The sequence below is a fragment of the Cetorhinus maximus genome, chromosome 2 (assembly GCF_964194155.1).
Source record: "Cetorhinus maximus chromosome 2, sCetMax3.hap1.1, whole genome shotgun sequence".
In the NCBI taxonomy this organism is placed as follows: domain Eukaryota; kingdom Metazoa; phylum Chordata; class Chondrichthyes; order Lamniformes; family Cetorhinidae; genus Cetorhinus; species Cetorhinus maximus.
In genome coordinates this window covers 36713996-36741319 of record NC_135880.1, presented here as the reverse complement: position 1 = coordinate 36741319, position 27324 = coordinate 36713996, and the positions used below count along the sequence as shown (strand labels likewise).

Below are 27324 nucleotides of genomic sequence, written 5' to 3'. Positions count from 1 at the left end.
TATACCCCAAATTCCTTCCAACTTTCTAACTCTTTCCGTTTGGCTTCCTTTATCAGCTTACTTTCCGGTTTATTAGCAGCTACTAGAATCTCTGTCACAAGGACTTCTACTTCTATTGAGATTGCTAGCTTGCTCTCTAGTCCGAACGGCCTCTACTCACGTTCCTCTCCTTTTCTGGACTGCTACTATACGATTGTCCTCCCAAGCGAACTGAACTCTGTTTGCATGTCCAGGATTTTCTTCTAGTGTCACGACCACTTTCTGGTCCGCTGTCAGAACTCATACGGCGCTTTCTGGGTTTCCACGTCTTTACCTTGGTTTGCCAATCGATAGACCTCCTGTCCTTCCTCCTGCACATTTGGCCAATGTTTGTATTTACCAGTGGCCTTTCCTGCTCTCCCTATGATGGTGGCATCCCTCCACACACTGGTCCCTTCTGGCATGTTACCTTTGTTCCTACTTTGGCTAATTGCCCTTTTGGACGATTAGCATTGTCCTGTACCTCAGTATTACTTTATTCATAGTCAGTGAACCCTGTATCTGCCATCGTCTGCTCCTCATAACTACCCAGTGCATGTGTATGTGAAGTGCATGGTGCTTCCTCGTGTTTTATGTCCTGTTCAGAACCTATAAAGCATAGTCAGTACCAATTAACTATGAAGAATGTACCCTGACAGTTTGATTGCCGTGTTGCACAATTACTACTTTCCCATCGCTCCCTATAACCTTGCCAGGCCCTTTCCACTCTCTGGTCCTCCCTTTTATAATACACCATGTCTCCTTGTCTAAACTGTATTCCTGATGGTCTTATGCGGTGCCATAGGGCTTGCTGAATTTTCTCTTTAATGAAAGCTTTTCTGCCCGTGTGCAAAGCGTTCAGATGGACAGAAAAAGTGGAGCTAATGCTAGTCCCTTCTAGAGCAGGGGGAGCATCTGACAACACCGACGGTAACTTTGGATTTCTTCCATACATCAACTGATATGGACTGTATCCCCCAACCATTTGCAGAGAGTTCTTAGCGTGCACCGCCCATGCTAGTGCTGTTTGCAACCTGGTTGATCAGCTAATATTTTATGTAACATGTCATCAATTACCGCATGGTTTCTTTCACAAAGACCATTACTAAACGGACTCTCAGCTGCAGGGTGCACAACTATGATGTTTATATTTTCGCACATATCTCGAAATTCCTCATTGGCGAATTCCCCACCATTGTTTGTGAGGAACTTTGTTGGTGTTCCTAATCCTGTTCCTACCCATTTCTCCATTACCTTATCGACAATGGTCCTTTTGTCTATCCACTGTGATACATAGTAAAGACTAAATCTGGTTGTCATATCTATGAAGTGTAGTAAAAAAAAAACCCCTATCTTTGTCCCAAACTTTCAAGTCCATTGCCACTGCATCATTAAACTCCCTGGCTAGTGGCAAGCTCACAACAGGTCACCCATGGGTGGTGTCTCGCGATATTTAAGGCAAATTTCACACTGAGCAGTGATTTGTTCAATAAGAAAAAAGATGGTAAGAGGGGAAAATGCATCCATGGCTAAGCAAGGAAGTTAATTGTAACAAAGGCAAAAACTAAGGCGTACCAAATTGCATAGGTCAGTGGCAGGCTGGAAGATTGGGAAACTTTTAAAGATCAACAAAGGGTTACTAAAAAAATAATAAAAAGAGCAAAGGTAAATTATGAAAGAAAACTAGCGCAAAATGTAAAAACTAATAGCAAAAGCTTCTACAAGTATATAAAAGGAAAGCGAGTAGCTAAAGTGAATGTTGGTCTCTTGGAGGATGAGACTTGGGAGTTAATAGTGGGGAACGCAGAAATGGCAGAGACGCTCAATCAATATTTTGCCTCAGTTTTCACTTGGAGGACACTAGTACCACCCCATTAGTAACAGGTAGTGCAGAGGATATAGAGAAGGAGGAACTTAGAACAATCACCCTCACCAGAGAAGAAGTACTGAGCAAACTATTGTGATTAAAGGGTGACAAGTCCCTAGGACCTGATGGCCTACATCGCAGGGCCTTAAAGGAAGTGGCAACAGAGATAATGGATGCATTGGCTATAATATTCCAAAATTCCCTGGATTCTGGAAAGGTTCCAATGGATTGGAAAAATGCTAATATTCAAAAAGTGGGGGGGAAATGCAGAAAGTAGGAAACTATAGACCAGTTAGTTTAATGTCTGTCATTGGGAAATTGTTGGAATCCATTATTAAGGAAGTAGTAATGGGGCATTTGGAAAGTCAAAATGCAATCCATCAGAGTCAGCATGGTTTTATGAAGAGTAAATCGTGTTTGACTAATTTGCTAGAGTTCTTTGAAGATGTGACAAGCAAAGTGCATAATGGGGATCCTGCAGATGTAGTATATCTGGACTTCCAGAAGGCCTTTGATAAGGTGCCGCACAAAAGATTAATACACAAGATAAAATCACACGGAATTAGGGGTAATATATTAGCTTGGATAGAGGATTGGCTAACCAACAGAAAGCAGAGAGTCGGGATAAATGGGTCTTTTTCTGGATGGCAAGCTGTTACTAGTGGAGTGCCACAGGGTTCGGTCCTTGGGCCCCAACTATTTACAATCTATATTAATGAGTTGGATTGAGGGATAGAAGGTACTATAGCTAAATTTGCAGATTACACAGATATAGGTGGGAAAGTAAGTTGCAATGAAAAAATAAGAAATTTACAAATGGATATGGACAGGTTAGGTGAATGGGCCAAAATTTGGTACATGGAGTTTAACATGGATATGTGTGAGGTTATCCATTTTGGTCGGAAGAATAAAAAGGTGACTTATTATTTAAATGGAGAGAAACTTCAGAATGCTTCAATGCAGAGGGATCTGGGTGTCCTCATGCATGAATCGCTGAAAGCTAGTATGCAGGTACAGCAGGTAATAAGGAAGGCAAATGGAATTTTGACATTTATTGCTAAAGGAATAGAGTATAAAAATAGGGAAGTGTTGTTGCAACTGTACACGGCATTGGTGAGACCGTACCTGGAGTACTGTGCACAGTTTTGGTCCCCTTACTTGAGGAAGGATGTAGTTGCACTGGAGGTGGTTCAGAGGAGGTTCACTAGATTGATTCCAGAGATGCGGGACTTGTCTTATGAGGAGAGATTGAGCAGTTTAGGTCTATACTTGTTAGAGTTTAGAAGGATGAGGGGAAATCTAATTAAGGTATATAAGATGCAAAAGAGGATAGACAAGGTAGACGTGGAGCAGATGTTTCCCCTTGTGGGGCATTCTAAAACGAGAGGCCATAGTTTTATGCTAAGGGGTGGTAGATTTAAATTAGAGATGAGGAGGAATTACTTTTCTCAAAGGGTCGTGAATTTGTGGAATTCACTACCTCAGAGTGCAGTGGATGCCGGGTCGCTGAATAAATTTGAGGAGGTAGGCAGATTTTTAATTAGTAATGGGTTGAAAGATTATGGGGAAAGGGCGGGAAATTGGAGTTGAGGCCGAAATGAGATCAGCCATGGTCATATTGAATGGCGGGGCAGGCTCGAGGGGCTGAATTGCCTACTCCTGCTCTTCGTTCTTATGTTCTGTTCTTCAATCATCATATCCTTTATCGACCACTCCCGCATCTCGAAGTAGAGTCTTCAGTTTCTGTGGCGCCGGATGTGCAAACTGTCTATGTAATTTCCAAACGATCTTTTTGTCCACCAAATTCTCATTCTCAGCAGTTAACAAAACTTCATGAACTTTTTGATGAGAAATCTCTGGCTTCCTTAATGGCAAGCAGTAATGGCCTGACCGAGTAAAATGGAGATCCACATTTTTCCCCAAACATGACTGCTCTATCATTCTTCATATCTAGCATCATCTGAGCCTTCTTCATCGCAGATCAACTCAACAATAGCGGTATCTCACTAGAAACCACATCAGTACTGATAAACAGATTGATCCCTGCTATCTTACAAGGGAGGGCCACCCGTTTGGAGGATGTTAATGTATTGTCATCTCCGAACCTGAAGCAGGTGGAGCTTTCATACTCCTTGACCTTCCAACAGTCTGCCTCATCGAGAGACTCCAGATAGCAATCAAGCCAGTCCAAGCCACACACAGTAGAAGTGCAACCATTGTCCAGAACTGCGCAATTGAAGGAATCTACCATCAAGATACTCATCACCGGATTCAAACTCTCAGTGATCAATGCGATGGGTCACTTCAAAAACACGATTCCTTTGCTGTGGGCAGATAATTGCGTAATGATACTGGGAATCACACTGAAAACACCGATTAACCATTCCCCATGCATTTTTTGGGTTTAAACGTCTACGGTCACCATCCCAGACACCCTTTCTGTCCCGAATCTCAAATTGGCTAGGGTTACAACCATTTTCAGACCTCTTGTCATTAACCCCATCGTTGCATTGGAATCTTCGTCTAACATTTGGTCGACCGCGAAGTTCGGTCACCATTGAATCCTCTATCCTTTGTTTTCCAGCATTGTTGTTCCCATTTGCTAAAAAAGTGGCAGGAAACGACTTTCCCCAGAAATTTTTTTAGGGCAGCAGCCATTTGATCTAAGAGAGATTCTTTCCCCCGGAACTGAACCCTGTTAGTACTAAAAGACGATCAACATGGGAAATATGAGCACAGTCCAGTAATTTAAATGCCAATACTGATTCTGGAATTTCAAGTTCAAATCTCTGTAGTCTCTTGTACCATTTATCAAAATCCATGATATATTCTTCCATGGACTGATCATCTGATTTCCTAAACCTATCAAAGATCGTCCAAGCTTCATACGCTTCCAATAACTCATCCTTTTTGTAGAACTTATCCAAAAATTGTATCAGACGGTCTAATCCCTCTTCATGATCCAAATCATCCACTTTCCACTCTGAAAATACTTTACTCCTTATCTTATTTTGGGCTGGTAATGATAACGCCAAAGGCATACCTTGCTTCTTCCAGGGTATAGCAGTAACCTGGGCCCACATTTCAACTTCAGCCTTCCATTGCTGATACGGTTCAGAGTCAGAAATAATTGGTGGACAGTCAAAGCTTGTGATTTTGCACCATCCTTCCGCCATTCCATAACTTAAATTGTAAGCAACAGTTCACTTCTTTTCCCTCAGAGGACTGAGACAGAAAGCTTCATATACAGCAATCAATCAGCAAGGCTTAAAGTTCATCCTCTGCTACCATGTTACTCACAATAAGAGGTTGTGGTGGAAGAATTAATCCAGGTTTTCTTGGTTAAAGTTGGTTTATTTCCAAGACAACTCCTGAGTGCCACTAACTTCCTAGTAACTGCCACACAAAGTGTTCCAGCTGTACCTTTTTATTCTATTTGGATGGGATAATTAATGCCCATCGCCTGTTTGACTAATAATTGGTTTTGACAAGATGATTGCCATATTAACAAAAAGGGGTTGGTAATAGGGCAAATAAAGAAACAAAAGATGGGTCCGGAAGAGGTTATATTTGGCAACAGCAGGATCATTACCAGCAGCATGTCTGAAAAAAATGGAAGCAATGGTTATGATATGAAATTGTTGAATTCAGTATCAACTCTGGAAGACTGTAAAGTGCTTAAAGGAAAGGTGAGACGCCATTTCTCAAGTTTACGATGAGCGGAAGAGCATAGGAAGTTGAAAACAGAAAGGTCAAAGTGAGAATGCTACTCTGGCACTTCAAATTCGAAGGTAACCTAACCTAGCCTACCATCTACTGCTAATGACAAGCGGCTGGACGCTCAGGGTCACACACGCGGATTGAATGGAGGTGTTCAGTGAAACAATCAACCAACTGCATTTGGTGTCCCCAGTACAGAGTAGGCTGTGCAGGGGGCAATGAATATGGTACAGTGAATTGAAAATACAAGTAATTACTGTTTAACCTGCAAGGAATGTTTCCAGTTCTGGGTAGTGGTAATGGAGAGGCAAAAGGGTAGGTGTTGTATCTCCTGCGCTTGCACAGGAAGGTGTGGTGGGAAGGGGAGGGGGTGTTTGAGGAGATAGAGGAATGGACAAGAATGTCACGGAGGGAACAGTCCCTTCAGAATGCTCGAAGAGAAAGAGATGATGCTTTGAGTGGTAGCATAACACTGGAAGTGGCGTGAATGGCAGAGGGTGGAAGGTGAGGACAGAACTTAATAGCACCTTTCACAACCTCAGTGCACTGAGTGTTTTACATCCAATGAATACACCCAATGACTATTATGCTAGCCAGATCTTAATCAACTCAATTTACCCTTCATGTTATTTTATTAAAACATTTCACACCAGCTGTTAATTTGCTCAATCACTCCATCACCTGCACTTTGATACCTGTTTCCCCAGTAAAACAACTAAAACCACATGAGTGCCAGGCAAAGACCATCTCCCCATGATATTCAATGGCATTACCATCATTGAATCCCCTACTATCAACATCCCAGGGGTTACCATTGACCCGAAACTGAACTGAACCAGTAATATAAATACTGTGGCTACACGAGCAGCTCAGAGACTGGGAATTCTGCAACAGGCAACTCACCTCCTGACTCCCCAAAGCCTGTTGACCATCTATAAGGCACAAGTCAGGAGTGTGATGGAATGCTCTCCACTTGCCTGGATGAGTGCAGCTCTAACAACACTCAAGAAACTTGACACCATCTAGGACAGAGCATTCCACTTGATTGGCACCCCACCCACCAACTTTAACATTTTCTCCCTCCACCACCAATGCAGTGGCAGCAGTGTGTACCATCTACACGATGCACTGTAGCAACTCACCAAGGCTCCTTTGACAGCACTTTCAAAACCCATGGCCTCTACCACCTAGAAGTACAAGAGCAGCAGATGCAATAGGAACACCACAACCTGCAAGTTACACACCATCCTGACTTGGAAATCTATCACTGTTCCTTCACTGTTGCTGGGTCAAAATCCTGGAACTCCCTCCTCAACAGCACTGTGGGCGTACCTACACCAAATGGATTGCAGTGGTTCAAGAAGGCAGCTCACCACCACTTTCTCAAGTACAATTAGGGATGAGCAATAAATGCTGGCCTAGCCACATTGTGTGGAAGAACAAAAAAAAAAGTTTCTTCCACCTTGCGCAATCCCCATCGTTCTCAGCTTCACTCCCTCAACTCCAAGTGACACAGGCTTGAATGTATCTGACACACAACTGATTTGGTCATCCATCACCAGGTCTGGTTGAACCACAATGAGCACGATTGGGCATTGCTCCTTGCTTCCAAAACCCACACTAGGATCATCCTGGAAAGTGAAATATCTGCTTCTTTACTCCACAACTAATCATTTACTTATCCTCTTTTGCCTGTCCCCTCCAGTCAGACTGATTCCTGGGATGGCATACGAGAAGATATTGGGCCGACTAGGCCTGTATTCACTGGAGTTTAGAAGAATGAGAGGAGATCTCATTGAAACATATAAAATTTTGACAGGGGATGATGCTTCCTCTGGCTAGGGGGTCTAGAATAAGGGGTCACTGTCTCAGGATACGGGGTAGACCATTTAGGACTGAGATGAGGAGAAACTTTTTCACTCAGAGGTTGGTGAATCTGTGGAATTCTCTACCACAGAAGGCTGTGGAGGCCAAATTGCTGAATATATTTAAGAAGGAAATAGATAGATTTCTAGACTCTCAAGGCGCTATGGGGTATGGGGAGAGTGGGTGTATGGCATTGAGATAGAGGATCAGCCATGGTCATATTGTATGGTGGAAGAGGCTCGAGGGGCTGAATGGCCTACTCCTGCTCCTATTTTCTATGTTTCTTCAACACATGCAAGGAGTTCATGGACTTGTTTCTCTGAGACAATCAGTTCAGCTGCCACTGTTGCAACCTTCCCACCACACCCCACCCCCGCAACGGTCCCACTAATTTAGACCTTCTCAAGGTTGTCTCTGCCCTGATCCCGTATTTTCCTCTTCCATCTCTCACCATGCCCATTCTCAGCTCTTCCTCATGAGAGCCACCCCTCCTGTCTCCTCAACCACATTCCCACTAAATTACCCAACTTCCTTCCTGGCTTCCACATGACCTGATACCATAAACAAATTCCTCTCCTCGGATACATTCCCTGTCCTGTCAAATCCACCATCGACAGCCCCGTCCTCCACGGCTGCTGTATAATCATTCTGTTTGTGCAACATCCAGTCCTGGGAGAGCTGCAATTTCCTTTAAACGTTCAGCTTCACCACAAACGTTTGTGCCATTGCCATCGATCCCATCCCCTCCCCTTTCACGGTTCAGCCGGATCATTCACAAACTATTTAATCCTGAGCTGAGCTTCCAATTCCATATCATCTCCATCATAACTTCCTCCACCTCCAGGAAATGACCCATCTCTGCCTCAGGCCACCAGTAGCTCTAACCCTCATCCATACCAGTCACCTCCAGACCCAACTATTCCAATGCTCTCCAGTGGCCTCTCATTCACCACCCTCTGCAAACATCAGCTCCTCCAAAACTCTGCTGCCTGTTCTCTGTAAGCTGTGTACACCCAGCCACACGGCAACCAAGAATGTACTGTGTAGGTTACTCACAAGCTACCCCTATTAGCTTAGTGTGCACAGCTGCACAAAGAAAGTTTTAAAGGTGCTGCACACGGAAATGAACAGGCCCTGCACAAAGAGGGAGCTTTGCTGCCCATATTTGAACCTGCACTACAGCCGCCAGTCATCCACTGACCTCCACTGGCTTCTGTCCGCCCAAGCACCTCAAATTTAACATTCTTGACCCAACATTAAAATCCCTTTGTGGCCTCGCCCCTATCCATTTCCATAACTTTCTCTGGCCCTACCACCCTCCAAGAACTTAGTTCCACCAATTCTGGCCTCTTATTCACTCCCACTACAGCCTGCCTTCAGCCACTTAGCTCCTAAACTCTGGAGTTCCTTCCCTAAACCTCTACACCTTTTAAGACTTAAAAAAAAATATTAAGTCCTCCACAATCATCACCCGATCATTTTCCAACCTTCAATTGCTTTCCATCATCTATGTTACCCTCTCACACCATTTTTAAATCCCTCTATTCTCTTGCACTAAATCCCAATTTTACTCTTCTAACTCTAAGGATGGGAAACAAATGCTGGCCTAGCCAGTGGCACTGGTATCGTGTGAAAGAATAAAATAGAACTCCGATGTACGGTACAAATGACCCTCCCCAAGCTGGTAGCAGAGTTTCAGTATACCATAGCCGAGTAGTCAACTCTCCACCTAAGCCACTCCATCTTCTACCGCTCCCCAGGATAGAAGTTATTTTTCTTTAAAAAAAACTCTCTTAAACTTGTTCCAGCATCCCCAGCCTTCCTCACAAACTCTTGCTTGGTATCCCTGTGTTTATTTTTAAGTCAAGAAGTGCAGGCTAATGGCTCTGAATGCATGTTGTTTACGGTGTTAATTGCAGCCTGCCGCTTGCCCTCTGAAGGCTGACCCTGTATATTGCCCTACCTGGTACCTGCCGGTCAGTAACTGGCTGCGCGAAGGCGTACACAGGGGCTGGACATAGTAATTCTCCAGTCTGACCCCCTGGGCTGACAGCTTGTCCAACACCGGGGTTCGGATCTGGGAGCCGTGGTAGCCGATGTCGTTCCAGCCGTAATCGTCAGCCAGGATGAAGACAATGTGCGGCCGGGAAGCGTCCGAGATGGGAAAGAGGATCGAAAAGTAAAGCCAACGGTACGCAGAATGCAGCCTCATCATCGCAGCATCAAACTTCAATCCTGTCCTTCCATTAAAAAAAACCCAACCACCCGGAAGGCAGCAGCAGCAGCAGCAGCCTCCATGCTGTCACATGATTGGTCCCGTGATCATTTTAAGAAAACCCTATTTCATTCAAGTATCTACGATGCAGGAAATGTTGGGCGTGATGTTGCATTTTTCACACAGCGACTAATGCTCATATTTGGCCACACCAACAATAATTATTTTATTTTAATGCCCTGTGAATATCATATAACTCATCCTTTGTTTGATGCACTGTAACATTTACTATAATTTAGGTCCATTGCAGAACAAAATGCCCCTCACTTAATTTTATAACTACATCACAATATGTGTAAGGATATAAACAATTGCAGCATTTACAAGACAATTGCCAAACACTTGGAATTCGAATGAGTGATTAGGGTTTGTGGTTCCACACCTTGCACAGTGCACCAATTCAAATCAATTCTTTCTGATAGATCATGTCTAGGAAAGAGACCACTCGACCCAGGGTGACTGTGCCAACTCTTTGAAAGAGCTAATTCAAAAGCGAGATACTGCTATGATATCAGCCAGTTGAGAGTTTTCTGCAATCCCCATTGACTTCAATTTTGCTAGAGTTCCTTGGTGTCACATTGATTCCAATGGGCCTTGATGTCAGGGCAGTCGCTATCACCTCACCGCTGGAGTTCAGCTTTTTTGTCCATGTTTCGACCAAGACCATAAAGTGTTCAGGAGCTGAGAGGCCTGGCGGAATCTAAACAGAGCATTGGTGAGCAAGTTATTGCTATGTAAGTGCTGCGTGATAGTACTGTCAACAATTCCTTCCATCACTTTGCTGATGGGGCAGTAATTGGCTGATTTGGATTTGTCCTGTTTTTTGTGGGCAGGACATACAAGGGCAATTTCCCACATTGTTGAGTAGATACTAGTTCTGTCTTTACTGGAATAGCTTGGCTAGCGGCACAGCTGGTTCTGGCTCACGTCTTTTGCACTACAGCCATGTGTTGTCGGGGTCCATGGCCTTTGCTGTATCCGGTGCCTTCAGTCATTTCTTGGTATTATGTGGAGAGAATCAAATTGGCTGAAGACTGGCATTAAGAGGAGGTTGGGATGGATCATCCACTTGGCACTTCTGGCTGAATATGGTTGCAAACGCTTTAATGTTGTATTTTATACTCACATGCAACTTTCTGTCATCGCTGAGGATGTAGATACTCATGGAGCCTTCCCTTCCTGTATTCATGGCTGGATGTGGCAGGACTGCCGAGTTTTGATCTGCCATCTTGACATGCAGCAAGTAGCTACATAGGTAATCCAGGCATTGGACTGTAAGCTTTCCCGACAGTTTTGGTATAGCCTTGGCCCAGTGGAAGCACTCTCTTTGAGTCAAAAGGTCATAGGTTTAAGTTCCACTCCAGCAACTTGAATACACAGGCCAGAACTTTATGTACAGTGGGAGGGTGCATGCCAGACCTGTCCAGCCGCGAAATAGCGTGAGATGATGTCGGGCGAGCGTCCCAAAATCATTGCGCACTTGCATGATATCTCGCTCGGCAGGCGCACGCAGCAGTCGGAAGCGCCCCAATGATAATTAAGCGGGCAATTAAGTCCATTAAGGAGGCAATTGAGAGCGATTTTTCTTGGCCCGTCCACTTTCATGGTTGGCGGACAGGCCCATCGGCCTTTACATTTTTGCTCAAACTTCGATCCAGGGCAGGATGAAATCTCCCTGGGGAGATAAAATAAAGAGAGATATCTGGGGACTGGTTTTTTATGAGGTATGCTTTCAGGTGCTTGATTGTGCTGCATATATTTTGCAGCATTTTTGTTGTTTCATTTATTCTGTGAAGGTCTGCAGCTTCCTGAGGCAGCTGTCTGCCTGTTTCCGGTCCACTCCCGGGCCCACCAATCACGTGCACCCTACCAGCGAAAAATTCAGACCACAATTTTGGCTGACGTTCTAGTGCAGTACTGAGGGAGTGCTGTAGTGTGGAGGTACTGTCCCACGTGTTCTGTCAGGTAGACAGAAAGATCCCGTGGTTCAATTTTGAAGAGTAGGCATGTACTCCTGGTGTCCTGTTAAACATTTGTCCCTCAAATCAACTTCACTAAAAAAGGTGCCGGGGCAGCTTCCCCACTCAGCTCCCACTTAAAACTACACTGGAGTGCTATTAACGTCATAGGATGTCAATTTACATACATTTCTGAGACACATAACTGCTTTGACAGCATGAGAAAGAACTACCAATGAAAGCTACTGATTGTTAGAGGAACCAATATGATTCAGTAATGTCCTTCATGGATAGGTAACTCGCAGTTCTCTCCAATCTGATCTACATGTGACTCCAGTCCCACACTAATTCTTAATGTGCACTGAAGTGCACTGGTAAGTCATCAGTTGTAAAACCAATTTTTAGAAGGAGGCAGGCCACTTTTGCAGATGAACTCAGCGAGTGTGCTAAACGCAGCCTTGTCGGTATTTTACACACCCAGAGAGCCAATGATAATAGCAATAAATGATGCTTGTATCTTGAATGTGATTTAATACCCAACAATGGGTGGACTTCTATCAAATGCATTTGCCACACTGGGAGCTCCCTGAGGTTATGCAAATACAGTGAACTCAGTGCATCACTGATTGGGTGGTGCTCTCCTTAGGCTTCCCCACTTCCATTCAGGCTTATTAGCTGAAAGTGAAAGGTGTGAGAGGTGGGCAATATACTGTTTTGAGTTGGTGGAATCAATTTGAGGGGTGGGTGAACCTTAAAAAGAGGAAAGGCAGGTAATTTCCAATTGGAAACAAAAAACAGATAGAAAGGAATGAAAAGAAGTTAGAAATTGATTGCAGAGAACATTTGCAATAGTGTGGTTAGAAGAACCATTTGTCCGTTTGCATTGCACAACAGAGCTGTCTTAATGTTGCTTTTGTAGTAAGGAAGTCCTGGTATTAGGTAAGTCATAAATTTACAAGGTCAGACTGAAGGTTACTTCTGGTGTCCCCAAGGATCCATTCATGGCCCCTTTGATTTCTCATCTAATTGCTGCCCTGGTGACATCATCAGAAAACATAGCGTCAGTTTCCACATATATGCTGACCCAGCTCTACCTAACCTATCCACAGCCTCTAAATTGTCAGACTGCTTATAATAAAAACAGAAAGAGCTGAAAAAACTCAGCAGGTCTGGCAGCATCTATGGAGAGAGGAACTTCTTCTTCAAAGAAGTTATATTGAACCCAAACTGTTAACTCAGTTTCTCTCTCCATAGATGCTGCCAGACCTGCTGAGTTTTTCCAACTCTTTCTGTTTTTATTTCAGATCTCCAGCATCCACAGTATTTTGCTTTTATTGTCAGTCTGACATCTAGTGCTGGATAAGGAGAAATGTTCTCCAATTAAATGTTGGGAAGACTTAAGTAATTACCTTTGGCCCTCGTTACAAACTTCGTTCCCTAGCTTCTGACAGTAACCCTCCCCTGGCAACTGTCTGAGGCTGAACCTTAGTATCATACTTGACTCTGAGATGAACTTCCAATCATATATCCTGCCATCATTAAGACCTCCTAAATCCGCCTCCATAATGACCAACTTGGCCCCGCCTCACCTCAGTTCTGCCTAAACCCTCATAGGTGCTTTTGTTACCTCTAGATTTGACTATTCCAATACAATACTGGCCAGCTTCCCATGTAAACTCAAGGACATCCCAAATTCTGCTGCCTGTGTCCTAACTTGCACCACGTCCTGTCCACCCATCATCAATGAGTTCACTGACCTACAGTGGCTCCTGGTTAAGCAATGACTCAATTTTAAAAATCCCCTCCCTATCTCTGTAATTTCTTCCAGCTCTACGACTTTCCCCAAATATCTGTGCTCCCCTAAATCTGACCGCTTGATCGTCCCTGATTTTAATCACTCCACCAATGGCAATGCCTTCAGCTGCCAAAGCCCTATTCTTGGGAATTTCCTCCCTAAACCTCTCAACCTCACCTTCGTCTTTTAAATCACTCTTTAAAACCTACCACTTTGACCAAGCTTTTGGTCAATTGACCTAAAATATCAAGGGGCTTGGTGCCAAATTTTGTTTGATAAAGCTCCTGTGAAGCACCTTGGGACTTTTTACTATGGTAAAGGTATTATATAAATACATATTGTTGTTGAAAAGGTTGTATATTATCATGATTCATAAAGTGGAGCAAGTCTTTGGCACAGTCGTAGCACTCCTGCCTCTAGTTCAGAGGTTGCATAGTCATAAAGTTGTTACAGCACAGAAGGAGGCCATTTGGTCCATCAAATCCATGCCAGCTCTCTGCAGAGCAATCCAATTAGCCCCATTCCCCCACTCTATCTCCATAGCTCTACAAGTTTATTTCCCTCAAGTTTCCATCAAATTTCCTTGTGAAATCATTGATTAACTCCATTTTCACAATCCTCACAGGCAGTGGGTTCCATGTCATTACCGCTCACTGTGGAAAAAGGTTCTTCAAGTCCCACTCCAGTCAGCCCTGGTGACTGGAAACTTAGTGTTACCTCTAAATGCCAGCAGGTATAGAGCAGGATACCTGGATGGGGTGACCACTGGCTTATTTCTGCTGTATTTCCGCTACTGAGTCAGAAGTATTAGATCAGGCCCTACTTTAGACAAACCCAGTAATTGGAGACTGGAACGCAGCTCTGAATATTGAATTAACATCGAGGAGGACAAGGAGAGAAAATGCACCATTGTCACAGTCACAAAGGTTCTCTCATTTGTAACTTTGATTCAGACTGTTTCAATTCAGTGGAAGAGGCAGAAATCCAATTGGATCAAGATTCAACATGAAGTTGTGGGAAAGATGGGCACAGATTTGGGAGGTATCATTGTATTCCATAGTTTTAGAGAGGAACTTGAGTTTGGGGGTGGGACTGAGGGGCGAAGAGTGGGTTTTTGAGGAGAGGCATAATGACAGCATTTTTGAATGGAAGGGGAAAGTATTTGAGGAGAATAAACCACTTACGCCTAGCATGTAGGTTAGTGGAAATTGGGTCAAGGGAGCAGGACGTGGGTTTCATGGATAAGACGACCTTGGGGGTGTCATTTGGGAGTTAGAACAGCTGAGACTTGTGTGAGTTGTCTGAGGATTTTTGATAGACCCCAGACTGTATCTAGACTGAGATCATTGATCCTGGATTGGTTTTGGTGCCTTGATCCATACAAATGACCCCATTCCTACAATTTGACAAATAGTTGGAGGTCAAATGTGTGGGCAGGTAGGGGTTCCACTCACCATCCTTCTGCAAGCGTTACAGCCCCAGATGTTTTAAGTATGAGGACACACGCTGGCGATCAGATCGTATGCAATTTGCTGGATTCTGTGCAGCTGGCATATCAATGTATCATCTCTGGAATATAAGTGGCCAGTGTGGAATAATAGGGTTGGATAATACTGGATTAATATCTTCACAGTTCTACTCAACTACCCAGATGTTGTGATAAAGTTCACAGTACTTTATCTTGCTAATGTTAACTCTATTTGGGAACCTCTCTGGGTACGATGACTGTTGAGTGATTCCAATCCCAATCTTCTGAGTGAGGAGCAGAGCTGACAAAGAATGTGGGTTGAAGAATCAGGGCTACAGTATTATGGTGTTATCTCGAATACTTACTCCCTTTGAGTGTGGCTTCCTTGCTGGGAACAAAGAAACAAGTTTGTAGTCCCAGGTGAGAGTGAAATTGTGCCTGGTCTCTGGGTGGAACAAATTTGGTGGGCTGAATGCTCTTTGGTTTCTCCAAACTTACGTTATTAGCACTGGGTGTATGCAAATAGGGAGACAAAACAACCTGTGCTGCTGTGTTGTACTTCCTTCAGTTGTAGGCCACCAACCAGCATCTCAACTGAGGAATGCAGGTGTGAATAGGAAAGAACTTAAGTCAGAGAAAAAAAACTTACTGACCTGTCAATCAGATCAACCATTCTGGGGAAACTGGGATAAGTTAGGTCACCAGATCAACTATCCAAGAAAAAAAGAGGGACAAAGATACATTATTCAGCTGATCCAACTAACTCTCCTGTAAACAGTATTATATTTGTCTGCTAGTTCTGGAAATAAAAGGCATGTATAATTGTAACATAATCCAAATCATATTTATTAAAAAGAAACAGAAAATCCCCCAAGAGCTTCCAATAAATCCATTTTATTTGCAAGGCATTAATACAATTATATTTTAAAAATACTTATTAAATTGTATACAAAGCTACAGATTAAGCAATTAAACTGCTGCTTGATACAAATTAGTTCACAATTTATATTTCAAATCACAAATGAAAACTTTGTTCTCCTATGCTATTCCTTTAAATCGAGCAAATTAGTCACAGTAATAATAGCAGGTTTTTAAAAAGCTACAATTATGGCCATTACCAATTGTCTTATGGATGAGGGTATCACCATGTGTTGTACTAAATATAAGATATAGGTCAGAATATTTCCAAGTTTTTCTTATTTATTTTTTCACAGGATGTGGGCGGCCCATCCTTAATTGGCCTTAAGAAGGTGGTGTTGTTCCTGTCATTCTTCAAGACCTCTGACTTTTAAGTCTCTGCCACTGAGAAAGTAAACACTAGGCCACTCTTGCCATTGCCCCCCTTGTCTAACCACCAGGAGCTGTGGGGAACCTCCCAAGCCTCTCTGCACAGTGCAGATCAGACAAAGCAAGTGCCAGCATGTTGCCTAAAGGAGGGTGACAGGCTACTTGTTTTCATTCTGTTACTCCAGGGATTCTGCCTTTCCAAGCAAACATAAGTTGTTATTTTAGGGTATTTTGTGCATTGCATTGATTGCATTGTTTTGGTTCATGGCAGAATGGATTTAATGCAACATTAACAATTATTTAGGGCAGAAATTCCTTTCTGTCCAATGTTGTCATTCTTGTTGAAACAAGGAAGGATGCACAGGGAACAGATTGCCAACTGTATCTATGATCTACCCAATTCATGCCCGGACCTTAAGTCAGGGCTTTCGTTTTGAAACACAGCAGTAGACCATCAAGTTCTAGAATATTACTCAACATTCAATGACCATTTCCCTGCTTGTTCAGAATAGCTCCTGATCATGTTGGTGGTGTGAATGTTTAACCATGGAAAACCTTGGACTTTAAAATAAATTACTTGACTTTGAAAAGTTTCAGCTTTTGAATTTCTTCAGCAGCACTCAGATATCTGAACTTGTTAGGGAAGGGAAAGCTTCCACTAAAGAAGGTGCCTTGATCCATTTCGCATAATCTTAATATATCTCAGCACCCAGCAAAATAAATTCATATTCCAGGTGTGATGTTTATTCTTTTCACTGGGTGTTGCAGCATAATTCGGGTTTTCTTTTACATCATTCAATTAATGATTTCAGCTTTTTTTTAAATATAAAAATCACACCCTGCCTTGAAACCTTCCTTCCCTGTTGCAATGAAGCTGAAAAGGATTTCTAACCATCTAGCATTAGTTGGATAATTCAGTTAAAGAATGCTAATGGCACAGGTTGGGTAGGTGATTGGTGACTTTATAAAATAATTGACTCCTACCAGGCTGAAGGATTTTCACATTTCACGGCAAGTGCTCCACACATTCAAAATAAAAACTATTAGCTAATTATTTAATTAACATTAAAAACATTTGATTTTAAAAGTGCAGCAAGTTTTTTTAATCAGCCATATTTCTTTTATTTTTTCACATTAGTTCCAGTGATTGAAATTCATAAAATGCCCTTTTATAACAAAAAGATCAAGAGTATAAGGTACTTTGTAAATACTGAGGCAGACTTGCCCACTCTGCTCAATGTGGGAAAGATCGGCACTCCTGCTGTGGGACAGCAGTGACAGTGTTTAATGTTTAATGCAGTGAGGTCATTTTGCTGAGGTCAGCATATTTACACATAGGGTGGGGATCCTTGTTTTTATCCATTTACAGGATGTGGGCTTCGCTGGCTGGGCCAGCATTTATTGCCCATCCCTAGTTGCCCTTGAGAAGGTGGTGGTGAGCTGCCTTGTTGAACCGCTGCAGTCCATGTGGTGTAGGTACATCCACAGTGCTGTTAGGAAGGGAATTCCAGGATTTTGACCCAGCCAGTAATAGGAAGCTTGGTCTCAGCTGAAATATGGCTCAATGCAAATGGTTATACCCTACTGAAACACGACCCAGCACATTTATTGGTGGAAAACATTTGTAGAACAGATCTCCTTGTTAGTTCAACTGCCAGACGTGAAATGGTAGCTGCGGCGATGTTTAAAATTAAAATCGCTTTTAATCTTGCAGCCCTATAATTTTTTTACATTTAAAACGCTGAGAGTTAGCTTTGTTTCAAAGTAACCTATGCTGCTGACAAAAACTTGAGTATTCAGGGTTGCTTTCTTTTTGAACAATAATGTCCCTCAAGTACTTGAGCTGTCACTTTTCTTCTTCATTCGAGTCCTTGTTGGCTCTGTCAGTATCAGTGGTTCTTGGACGATTACCGCGTTGTATTTTTTATTCAGCAGTTCCACCTCTAGCTGTTGTCCTATTTTGCTGAGTTCCACAGGCATGTATGCGAAGGCCACACTCTGTTGTGTGTTGTAACTGTAGGCTCCAGATGTGGTGTTACCTACAACCTTAATGCACAAGAATACTGCTTTATAGATTGAAATTTATATTTTTAAAGAGATAGCATCTAGTTTATTTTTTGGAGGTGAAATTTGTGCTCTTTAAAGGGACTTAAATTACAGCTAAGAAATGGAGCAATCTCCTTTTTCAGGTGTCCAGGGATAGCAGTAAGCAATGTTCCCTGTAAGCCAAAAGCTCCCATGCGGGCCAGGCAAAAAAAGAAAATTAAAGGGCCTGCACTCTCAAACAAGTCGCCCACACACTAAAAGAAAAATGAGAGGGTATGTATGTTGGCAGTAAGCACTTTTGGATGGACAGCAAAGCTCCCTGTAACATACACACCAACAATACACCTCAACACCCAATACTGTACCTTTCTGGCACATTCCACATCCAACAGCAGCCAATCTGGTTATATTTCTGCTATATTTCTATAGTTTCACTTGAGGACAATTTTAAGCTAATCCACTGGGCATGAAACTCACAGGATCGGGCCACATGCTGGTTTTAAACCTCACCCAATGTTACTCTCAATTCAATGACTGATTGCTTAAAAAGATTCCATGACATTATTTTGAAGAATAGCAGGGAGTTCTCCCTGGTAACCTGGCTATTATCTATCTCTCAAGCAACATCACTAAAAGAGATGATCTCATCATGATCTCAGCGTTATTCTTGGGACCTGGTTCTGCAGAAATTGGCTGCTATGTTGCAACAGTGAAAACCTTCAAAGTTCCTCATTGGCTGTAAAGCACTTTGGGCATGTGAGGTCAGTCATGAAAGATGTCATTTCCAACAGTGCAGCACTTCCTCAGTACTGCACTGAGTGTCAGTCTAGTTTATGTGGTCAAGTCTCTGGAGTGGGACTTGAACCCACAATTATCTGACTCCAAGGTTAGAGTGTTATAATCACAGATGACACCTAGAGAGTGGTTAGAACATGCCTTTTGCTACCACATGGAGTGGTTGAGGTGAACACATTAAGTGGAAGCCTTTAAGTGGAAAGAAGGAACTGAAGGATCTGCAGGTTGGGTTGGATGAAGTAGGAAAGCTTCTGTGAAGCATAAAGACCAGAGCAAACCAGTTGGACTGAATGGCCTTTTCCAGTGCTGTAATTTCTAAGTAATTCTATGAATCTCTTCTACAGGTGGCATCCTTGATTTGAGGGTCACCGAGCCACAGCTTATGCCATAACTTTACTCCTGGGCAGAGCAAGGAGGCAATCCTCAGGTCTACTTCAACCAGAATGGGGATCAAACTCCATGCTGTTGGCAATATACTGAATCACACGCTAGCCATGAAGCCAACTGAGCTAACCGGGCCCCCAATTCTATGAATAAGGCAAACAAATCAAAAGGAAGCAATCACCAAGGTTTGAAAGACCATGACATTCGAGTAATCACAAAAGCGCACGGGTCTTGATGATCTGAATGCCTGCAGGCCCCCCTCAAATAGTTCACCTAGTCATGTTAGTCAGTTTCTGATGTAAATCCACAAAATTTTACTGAGTGGGTTGGCCACTGTACGAGATTTGTTTCCTGCCCAGTGAAAATAGCATTGGGGTTCCAATGCCACTATGAGTGCCAATTTAAATATGTTCATCATGCATCCACCTAGATCCAACCTCAATGAGTGGCAATCACTACTGTAGGCTTTCTGCTGGGTATCGGGTGGGAAGTCAATTTACCCTATTTCCATTGAGCAAATAGGTCAAAATCTGGGCTTGTATATTTTTTGTTCTCAGGGTTCATTTTCACTGATCTGGGGTAAATGACACATTCAACTTTGATCTCTTACATAGGTTGCAGTATATTGCCATAAAATGTGAGGATAGCTTTGCTGCTGATCAAAAGCATATCTTACTTTTTCCTGGATGATTCCAAATGATCATTCCTCAGTAAAGGCTTTGGCTTCATCCCTTAATGCCCTTATTTCAATGAATTTCAAGCTTGGCACGATGCTGCGCTCTTCTTCCGTTGTCTTTGCCTCATCGACCACATCTTTGGCCAGGAGCTTTTCTCCTGTCTCCAGTATTCTCCCTCCACCTGAACTCCTCCCTCTGGCCTCTCTAAATTTTTCATTTGACTGCTGGCGTGAAACAGCCACCTCAGTTTCTCTGTTCCTCTCACTCACCATAACCTACCTCTCTCTGTATTAGCAGCACTCTGTTCTCTCAGGTCTAACTCTCACGTTGTCATAAAACCTGTTGACAAGAGTGATGGTGTTGTTGTTTGATGAACTGATGTCTACCTTACAAAGGCTGAATGCCAACTCTCCAACACCTCCTCCTACCTTCCCCTGGACCATGATCCCACCATCAAAACACAAGGTCTCATTTCCCAGACTATCACTGGCCTCTTCTCCGCTGGAGATCTTAGACCCATGGCTGCCAACTTCATAGTTCCCCAACCCCACAAAGGCAGCTACTACTTCCTTCCCATATTCCACAAACAGGACTGCCCTGGTAAATCCACCATTTCAGCCTGTCCTCGCCACACAGAACATATTTCTTCTTATCTCGACTCTTTCTACTCCCCTTGTCCAGTCTCCTCTCACCGACATCCATGACTCTTCCTGTGTTCTCTGCTACTTTAACAGTTTCCAGTTTCCTGGTCCTAACCATCTCCTTTTCACTATAGACATCCAGTCCCGTTATGCCTCCATCCCCAACCAAGATGGCCCAAGGGCCCTTGTTTTTCCCTTGGACAGAGGCTCAACATGTTGCCACCACCACTACCCTCCTCTGCCTGGTTGAACTTGTTCTCACATTGAACAACTTCTCTGAAGACTCCGCTCACTTCCTCCAAATGAAAGGTGTTGTTATGAGAAACTAATTACTCCCAGCTATATCTTACCTTTTGTGGGATATGTGGAATGTTTTTTGTTCAGTCCGACTCAGGTCCCCTCTCTCACCTCAGGGATGTTGATGACTGTATCGGTGCTTCTTCCAACTCTCGCCTCAAACTGGAAAATTTCAACAACTCTGTTCCCAAGTTCAACTTGAATTTTCTATTTCCATTTCTGGATTCCGTCTGTCAACCAATATCTACTACAAACCCAATGACTCACAGAGTTATCATTATTACACTTCCTCCCACCCAACTTCGTGCAAGGACTCAACACCATTCTCCATCCTCATCTATATCACATCTGTTCTGATGTAATATCATCCACGCTAGTGCTTTCAATTTGCTTTATTTTTAATTCTTTCACGGGATGTGTGCACCACTGTTAAGCCAAGCATTTGTTGCCCATCCATAACTGCCCTTGAGAAGGTGGTGGTGAGCCGCCTTCATGAACAGCTGCAGCCCATCTGGTGCAGGTATAACCACAGTGCTGCTTGAAAGGGACTTCCGGTATTTTGACTCTGGGACATGATATGGTTTGAGGTCAGGATGATATATGACTTGTAGGGGAACTCGTAGGTGGCGGTATTCCCATGCATCTGCTGCCCTTGTCCTTCTAGGTAGTAGAGGTTGTGGGTTTGGAAGGTGCTGTTGAAGATGTCTTAGTGAGGGAGGTGGTGCTGTAGGGGAAATGTCACCAGCCGTAGTAATCCAGAAGCCCAGGCTAATGCTTTGGTATCAGGTCAAACATGGGCAAGGAAATCACCTGCAGATTACCACCTACCGTTCCCTCTCAGCTGATGAATCAGTGCTCCTCCATGTTGAACACCAATTGGAAGAAGCACTGAGGGTGGCAAAGGCACAGAATGTACTCTGGGTGGGGGAATTCAATGTCCATCACCAAGAGTGGCTCAGTAGCACCACTACTGACCGAGCTGGCTAAGTCCTGAATAACATGCTAGACTGGGTCTCTGGCAGGTGGTGAGGGAACCAACATAAGGGAAGAACCAACTTGACCTCATCCTCACCAACCTGCCTGCCGCAGATGCATTTGTTCATGACAGTACTGGTAGGAGTGACCACCACACAGTCCTTGTGGAGATGAAGTCCTGTCTTCACAGTGAGGATATCCTCCATCGTGTTGTGTGGCACTACCACCATGCTAAGTAGGATAGATTTTGAACAGATCTAGCAACTCAAAACTGGGCATCCATGAGGCACTGTGGGCCATCAGCAGCAGCAGAATCATATACATCTAGTCGTGAATGGTGGTGGACAATTAAACAACTAACTAGAGGAGGAAGTTCTACAAATATCCCCATCCTAAACAATGGGGGAGCCTAGCACATTAGTGAAAAAGATAAGGCTGAAGCATTTGCAACAATCTTCAGCCAGAAGTGCCAAATGGATGATCCATCTTGGCTTCCTCTGGAGATCCCCAGCATCACAGATGTCAGTCTATAGCCAATTCGATTCACTCCATGTGATCAAGAAATGGCTGAAGGCACTAGATACCGCAAAGGCTATGGGCCCTGACAATGTTCCAGCAATAGTACTGAAGACTTGTGCTCCAGAACCGGCTGGATCTTTAGCCAAGCTGTTCCAGTACAGCTACAACACTGGCATCTACCAGAAATTGTGGTAAATTTCCCATGTATGTCCTGTCCACAAAAAGCAGAACAAATCCAACCCAGCAAATTACTGCCCCATCAGTCTACTCTTGATCATCAGCAAAGTGATGGAAGGGGTGGTTGGCAGTGCTATCAAGCAGCACATTCCCAGAAACAACCTGCTCACTGACGCTAAGTTTGGGTTCCACCAGGGCCACTCAGCTCCTGACCTCATTCCAGCCTTAGTTTGAACATGGACAAAAGAGCTCTTGGCATCAAGGATGCATTTGACTGAATGTGGCATCAAGGAGCCCTAACAAAAATGGAGTCAATGGGAGTTTCCACTGGTTGGAGTCATATCTAACACAAAGGGAAATGGCTGTGGTTGTTGAAGGTCCATCATCTCAGTCCCAGCACGTCACTGCAGGAGTTCCTGTGTCTTAGGCCCAACCACCCTCACCTGCTTCATCAATGACCTTCCCTCAATCGTAAGGTCAGAAGTGAGGATGTTCGCTGATGATTGCACAATGTTCAGCATATTTCATGACTCCTCAGATACTGAAGTAGTCCATGTCCAAATGCAGCAAGACCTGGACAGCATTCAGGCTTGGGCTGATAAGTGGCAAGTAACATTCACACCACATTAGTGCCAGACAGTGGCCATCTCCAACAAGAGAGAATCTAACTATCTCCCCTTGACATTCAATGGCATTACCATTACTGAATCCCTCACCATCAACATCCTGGTAGGTTACCATTCACCAGAAACTGAACTGAACCACAGGAGCAGGTCAGAGGATGGGAACACTACACAGAGTAACTCACCTCCTGACTCCCCAAACCCTGTCCACCATCTACAAGGCAGAACTCACGAGTGTGATGGAATACTCCCCACTTGCCTGGATAAGTGCAGCTCCATCAACCTTCAAGAAGCTCAACACTATTCAGGACAAAGCAGCCCGCTTGATTGGCACCCCAACTACCACCTCCAACATCCACTCCCTCCATCAGCAATACACAGTAGCGGCAGTGTGTACCATCTATAAGATGCATTGCAGCAACTCACCAGGGCTCCTTTGACAGCATCTTCCAAACCTGTGACCTCTGGCACCTAGAAGGACAAGGGCAGCAGATGCATGGGAACACCAACGCCTGCATGTTCCTCTCCAAACCATATCGCCATTCCTTCACGGCCGCTGGGTCAAATTCCTGGAACTCCCTCCCTAGCAGCACTGTGGGTGTACCTGCACCACATGCACTGCAGTGGTTCATGAAGACTGTTCACCACCACCTTCTCAAGGGCAATCAGGGATGGGCAATAAAAATGCGGCCCAGCCAGCAGCACCCACAAACCATGAAAGAATTTTGAAAATGCTTTGTGCATCTCGTCGCTGGTACACACTACTGCCACTGTGGATTGGCGGCGAAGGGAATGAATGTTGAAGGTGCTGGCTGGGGTGCCAATCAAGCGGGCTGCTTTGTCTTGGATGGTGTCAAGCTTCTTGTGTGTTGTTGGAACTGCACTCATCCAGACAAGCGGAGAGCATTCCATCACACTTCTGACTTGTGTCTTGTAGATGGTGAACATACTTTGGGGAGTCAGGAGGTGAGTCACTCGCCTCAGAATTCCCAGTCTCTGACCTGCTCTTGTAGCCACAGTATTTAAGTCCAATTCAGTTTCTGGGTAACCCACAGGTGTAGATATTGGAGGATTCAATGACGTTAATGCCACTGAATATCAAGGGGAGATGGTTAAATTCCCTCTTGTTGGAGATGGTCATTGTCTGGCACTTACGTGGTTTGAATGTTACTTGCCACTTATCAGCCCAGGCCTGATTGTTGTCCAGGTCTTGCTGCACATTGGCACGGACTGCTTCAGTACCTGAGGAGTCGCTGGTAGTACTGAACATTGTGCAATCATCAGCGAGCATCCCCACTTCTGACCTTATGGTGGAAGGAAGGTCATTGATGAAGCAGCCGGAGATGGCTGGGCCCAGAGGGTCTTCCTTTTTCATAAACTGAAGATTCTCCCCCCACCATAACAGGACCTTGACCATATTTATCCTATTCCCGCACTTCTGCTCTCACCCCCTTCCCCTCCCCCACAGACCCATAATAAGGTTTCTCTTGTCTTTACCTCCCATCCCACCAGCCTCCACATTGAACAAATCATCCTTTGTCATTTTTGCCACTTCCAGCACGATGGTACCACCAAACACATCTTCCCTCCCCCTTCAACATTCCAAAGGGATCATTCCTTCCACGACAACCTGGCCCAATCATCAATCACTCCTGGTGCCTGCTCCCATGGTACCTTCCCATGCAAGTTCAGGATATGCAAAACCTGCCCTTTCACCTCCTCGAAGGGTCCTTCCAGGTGAAACAGTGATTTACTTGTATTTTTATCAATTCCATTTGCTGTATTTGCTGCTGATGATGTAGTTTCCTCTACACCAGGGAAGCCAAACACAGATTGAGTAGTTACCGGCTACACACCTTTGTTCAGTCTGCAAGAGTGACCTCAAGCTTCCTGTTGGCTGACATTTTAATTCTCCATCCCACTCCATTCTAGCCTTTGACACTGTCCTAATGAAACTCAAGTAACCTCGAAGAACAGCAGCTTGTCTTTCATTAGGCACTTTACAGCCTTCTGGACTCAACGTGACAATTTCAATTCATAACGACTGCCCCCATTTGTTTCCTTTCTCTTTGGTGATTTTTTTTTGTTTTCCTTTTTTCTTTGTTTTCAGAAGGCAAATGTTCATGATTCTACTATTCACATCTCCTCTGGACACATCTTTTGTTTATTTACTGTCCCATTCCCACTCCTTTTGGCCATCTACCATTGGGGAGATGGTGGTATAGTGGTAATGGCACTGGACTAGCGATCTAGAGGCTCCAGGTTAATTGCATAGGGGACATAGGTTTAAATCTCACCACATCAGCTGGTGGAATTTGAATTCAATTGATTTTAAAAACAATTAGGAAATAAAGCTGGTCTCAGTAATGGTGACCATGACAGCTATTATCGATTGTTGTAAAAACCCACCTGGTTCATGAACGTCCTTTAGGGAAAGAAATCTGCTGTCCTTACCTGGTTGACTCTGAAATGGCCTAGCAAGCTAGTTAGTTCAAGGGCAATTAGGGATGGACAACCGATGCTGGTGACGCCCACATCCCTTTCATCACTTAATCTCGCCTGTCTTCTAACTTATGATAGACTTTCCTTTCCCTGCCTCTACACTTGCTTAGCACTTGATACATCTCTAATCTTTGCCAGTTCTGACAAAAGGTCATCGACCTAAAATGTTAACTCTGTTGCTCTCCACAGATGCTCCCTGGTCGGCTGGGTATTTCCAGCATTTTCTGTTATTATTTTAGATTTCCAGCATCTACAGTATTTTGCGTACATTTTATCTTATTTGTCGTTGCACCTTCTTTTAATTGGCTCCCTGTAATGAACTATATACTACCCTAAAACCATGTCCACAGTCACTAAACCTCCTCTCTTCAGGGAGCCAGAAAAGTGGAGGTTGCTCCACTTACTTAGCAGCAGGAGGATACATCTCTATACTGCAATTGTTGAGCAAAGGAAACATTCAAAGAAAGGTTTACAGAGGAAAACCTCTATTTAACATTTGAATTATTTTGTCATTTTACTTCAGTGGTAATTAAAATGGCTTCTTGAGTCAGACCTTATGGGCGCATTTGGCCAGTGGATGTAGTTTGGAGACGTTTGATCTCAGGCATAAAGAGTTCAACACTATCAACGATTAAGCCATTTAACTCTCTTTGAGCCTACCTTCTCTTCATACCAAATGCTTTCATTTCCTTCAGGATCCACGCTGTCAGTTTGCATGGTGAGGTACACTAGCTTACGCTGAACTCCCTCTTTCTTGATTTTTGTCAAAGCCTGTTTTCCTATGAACTCTGTCGGCTGAGTGAAACAAATACATTAAACACCTCAGCTTTGTATGCATAGAATCCTGAATTACCTTTCCCTTTGTCAAGATATAACCCGCACATGTAAAGAAAATCATTTCTGTGTTCGGCTGCTACAGTGGCAAAGAGTGAACAACTCCTGGCATGTTTTAAAATGTCCTGGCTTTCAAAGTTCCCTTTATCTTTAAATGTATAATTCATGTTGAACATGACTTTGCATGAAATGTGCTGTGGTTTTATGTTGCGGTAGAAATGCTTAACTGTAAGATAAAGAACAGATAAAGCTGAAATGTTGCTGCTAAACGTGCCCTCTGCTAATCAATGGTTCAGGTCTTGTAGAGATATGTTTAGCCTTTGACAAAGCAGAAATAACAGGGTAGATAAATAGACTGGAAAAGCGCACAGGAGATAATCAGTATGAGAAGGCCAGTGGTGACTTAGTGTGCAGTACAAGCAGCATGGCACAATTAAATGAAAGAGTTTTGAGACAGAGTTGAGTGTTATTATTTCTTCAAACCTGTTTGGAAGGGAGTGAAATAACTCAGTGAGTGGAACGGTAGGGATATGAGAAAGGGGGCTAGGTATTGATTTTAATCAATACTTTCAGGTAATTTGTGGAAGTACTTCCTATTCA

The 27324-nt window shown here is 43.7% G+C and overlaps 2 protein-coding genes across 4 annotated transcripts in view; both read right to left on the bottom strand.

Annotated features, from left to right (window-relative positions):
- The window catches only part of arsb (arylsulfatase B), a 128030-nt gene extending 118283 nt beyond the window's left edge, over window positions 1–9747 (bottom strand). For both annotated transcript variants that reach the window (XM_078563326.1, XM_078563323.1), the window contains exon 1: window positions 9435–9747. In XM_078563326.1, the coding sequence (XP_078419452.1) occupies window positions 9435–9686 (252 nt within the window). In that variant the 5' untranslated portion in view covers window positions 9687–9747. The remainder of the gene's footprint in view (window positions 1–9434) is intronic.
- A 6098-nt stretch (window positions 9748–15845) lies between these two features.
- The window catches only part of dmgdh (dimethylglycine dehydrogenase), a 159083-nt gene continuing 147604 nt past the window's right edge, over window positions 15846–27324 (bottom strand). For both annotated transcript variants that reach the window (XM_078563311.1, XM_078563316.1), the window contains 2 exons: window positions 26551–26685; window positions 15846–18300 (listed from right to left, as the gene is read on the bottom strand). In XM_078563311.1, coding sequence (XP_078419437.1) covers window positions 18085–18300; window positions 26551–26685 — 351 coding nt within the window. In that variant the 3' untranslated portion in view covers window positions 15846–18084. The remainder of the gene's footprint in view (window positions 18301–26550; window positions 26686–27324) is intronic.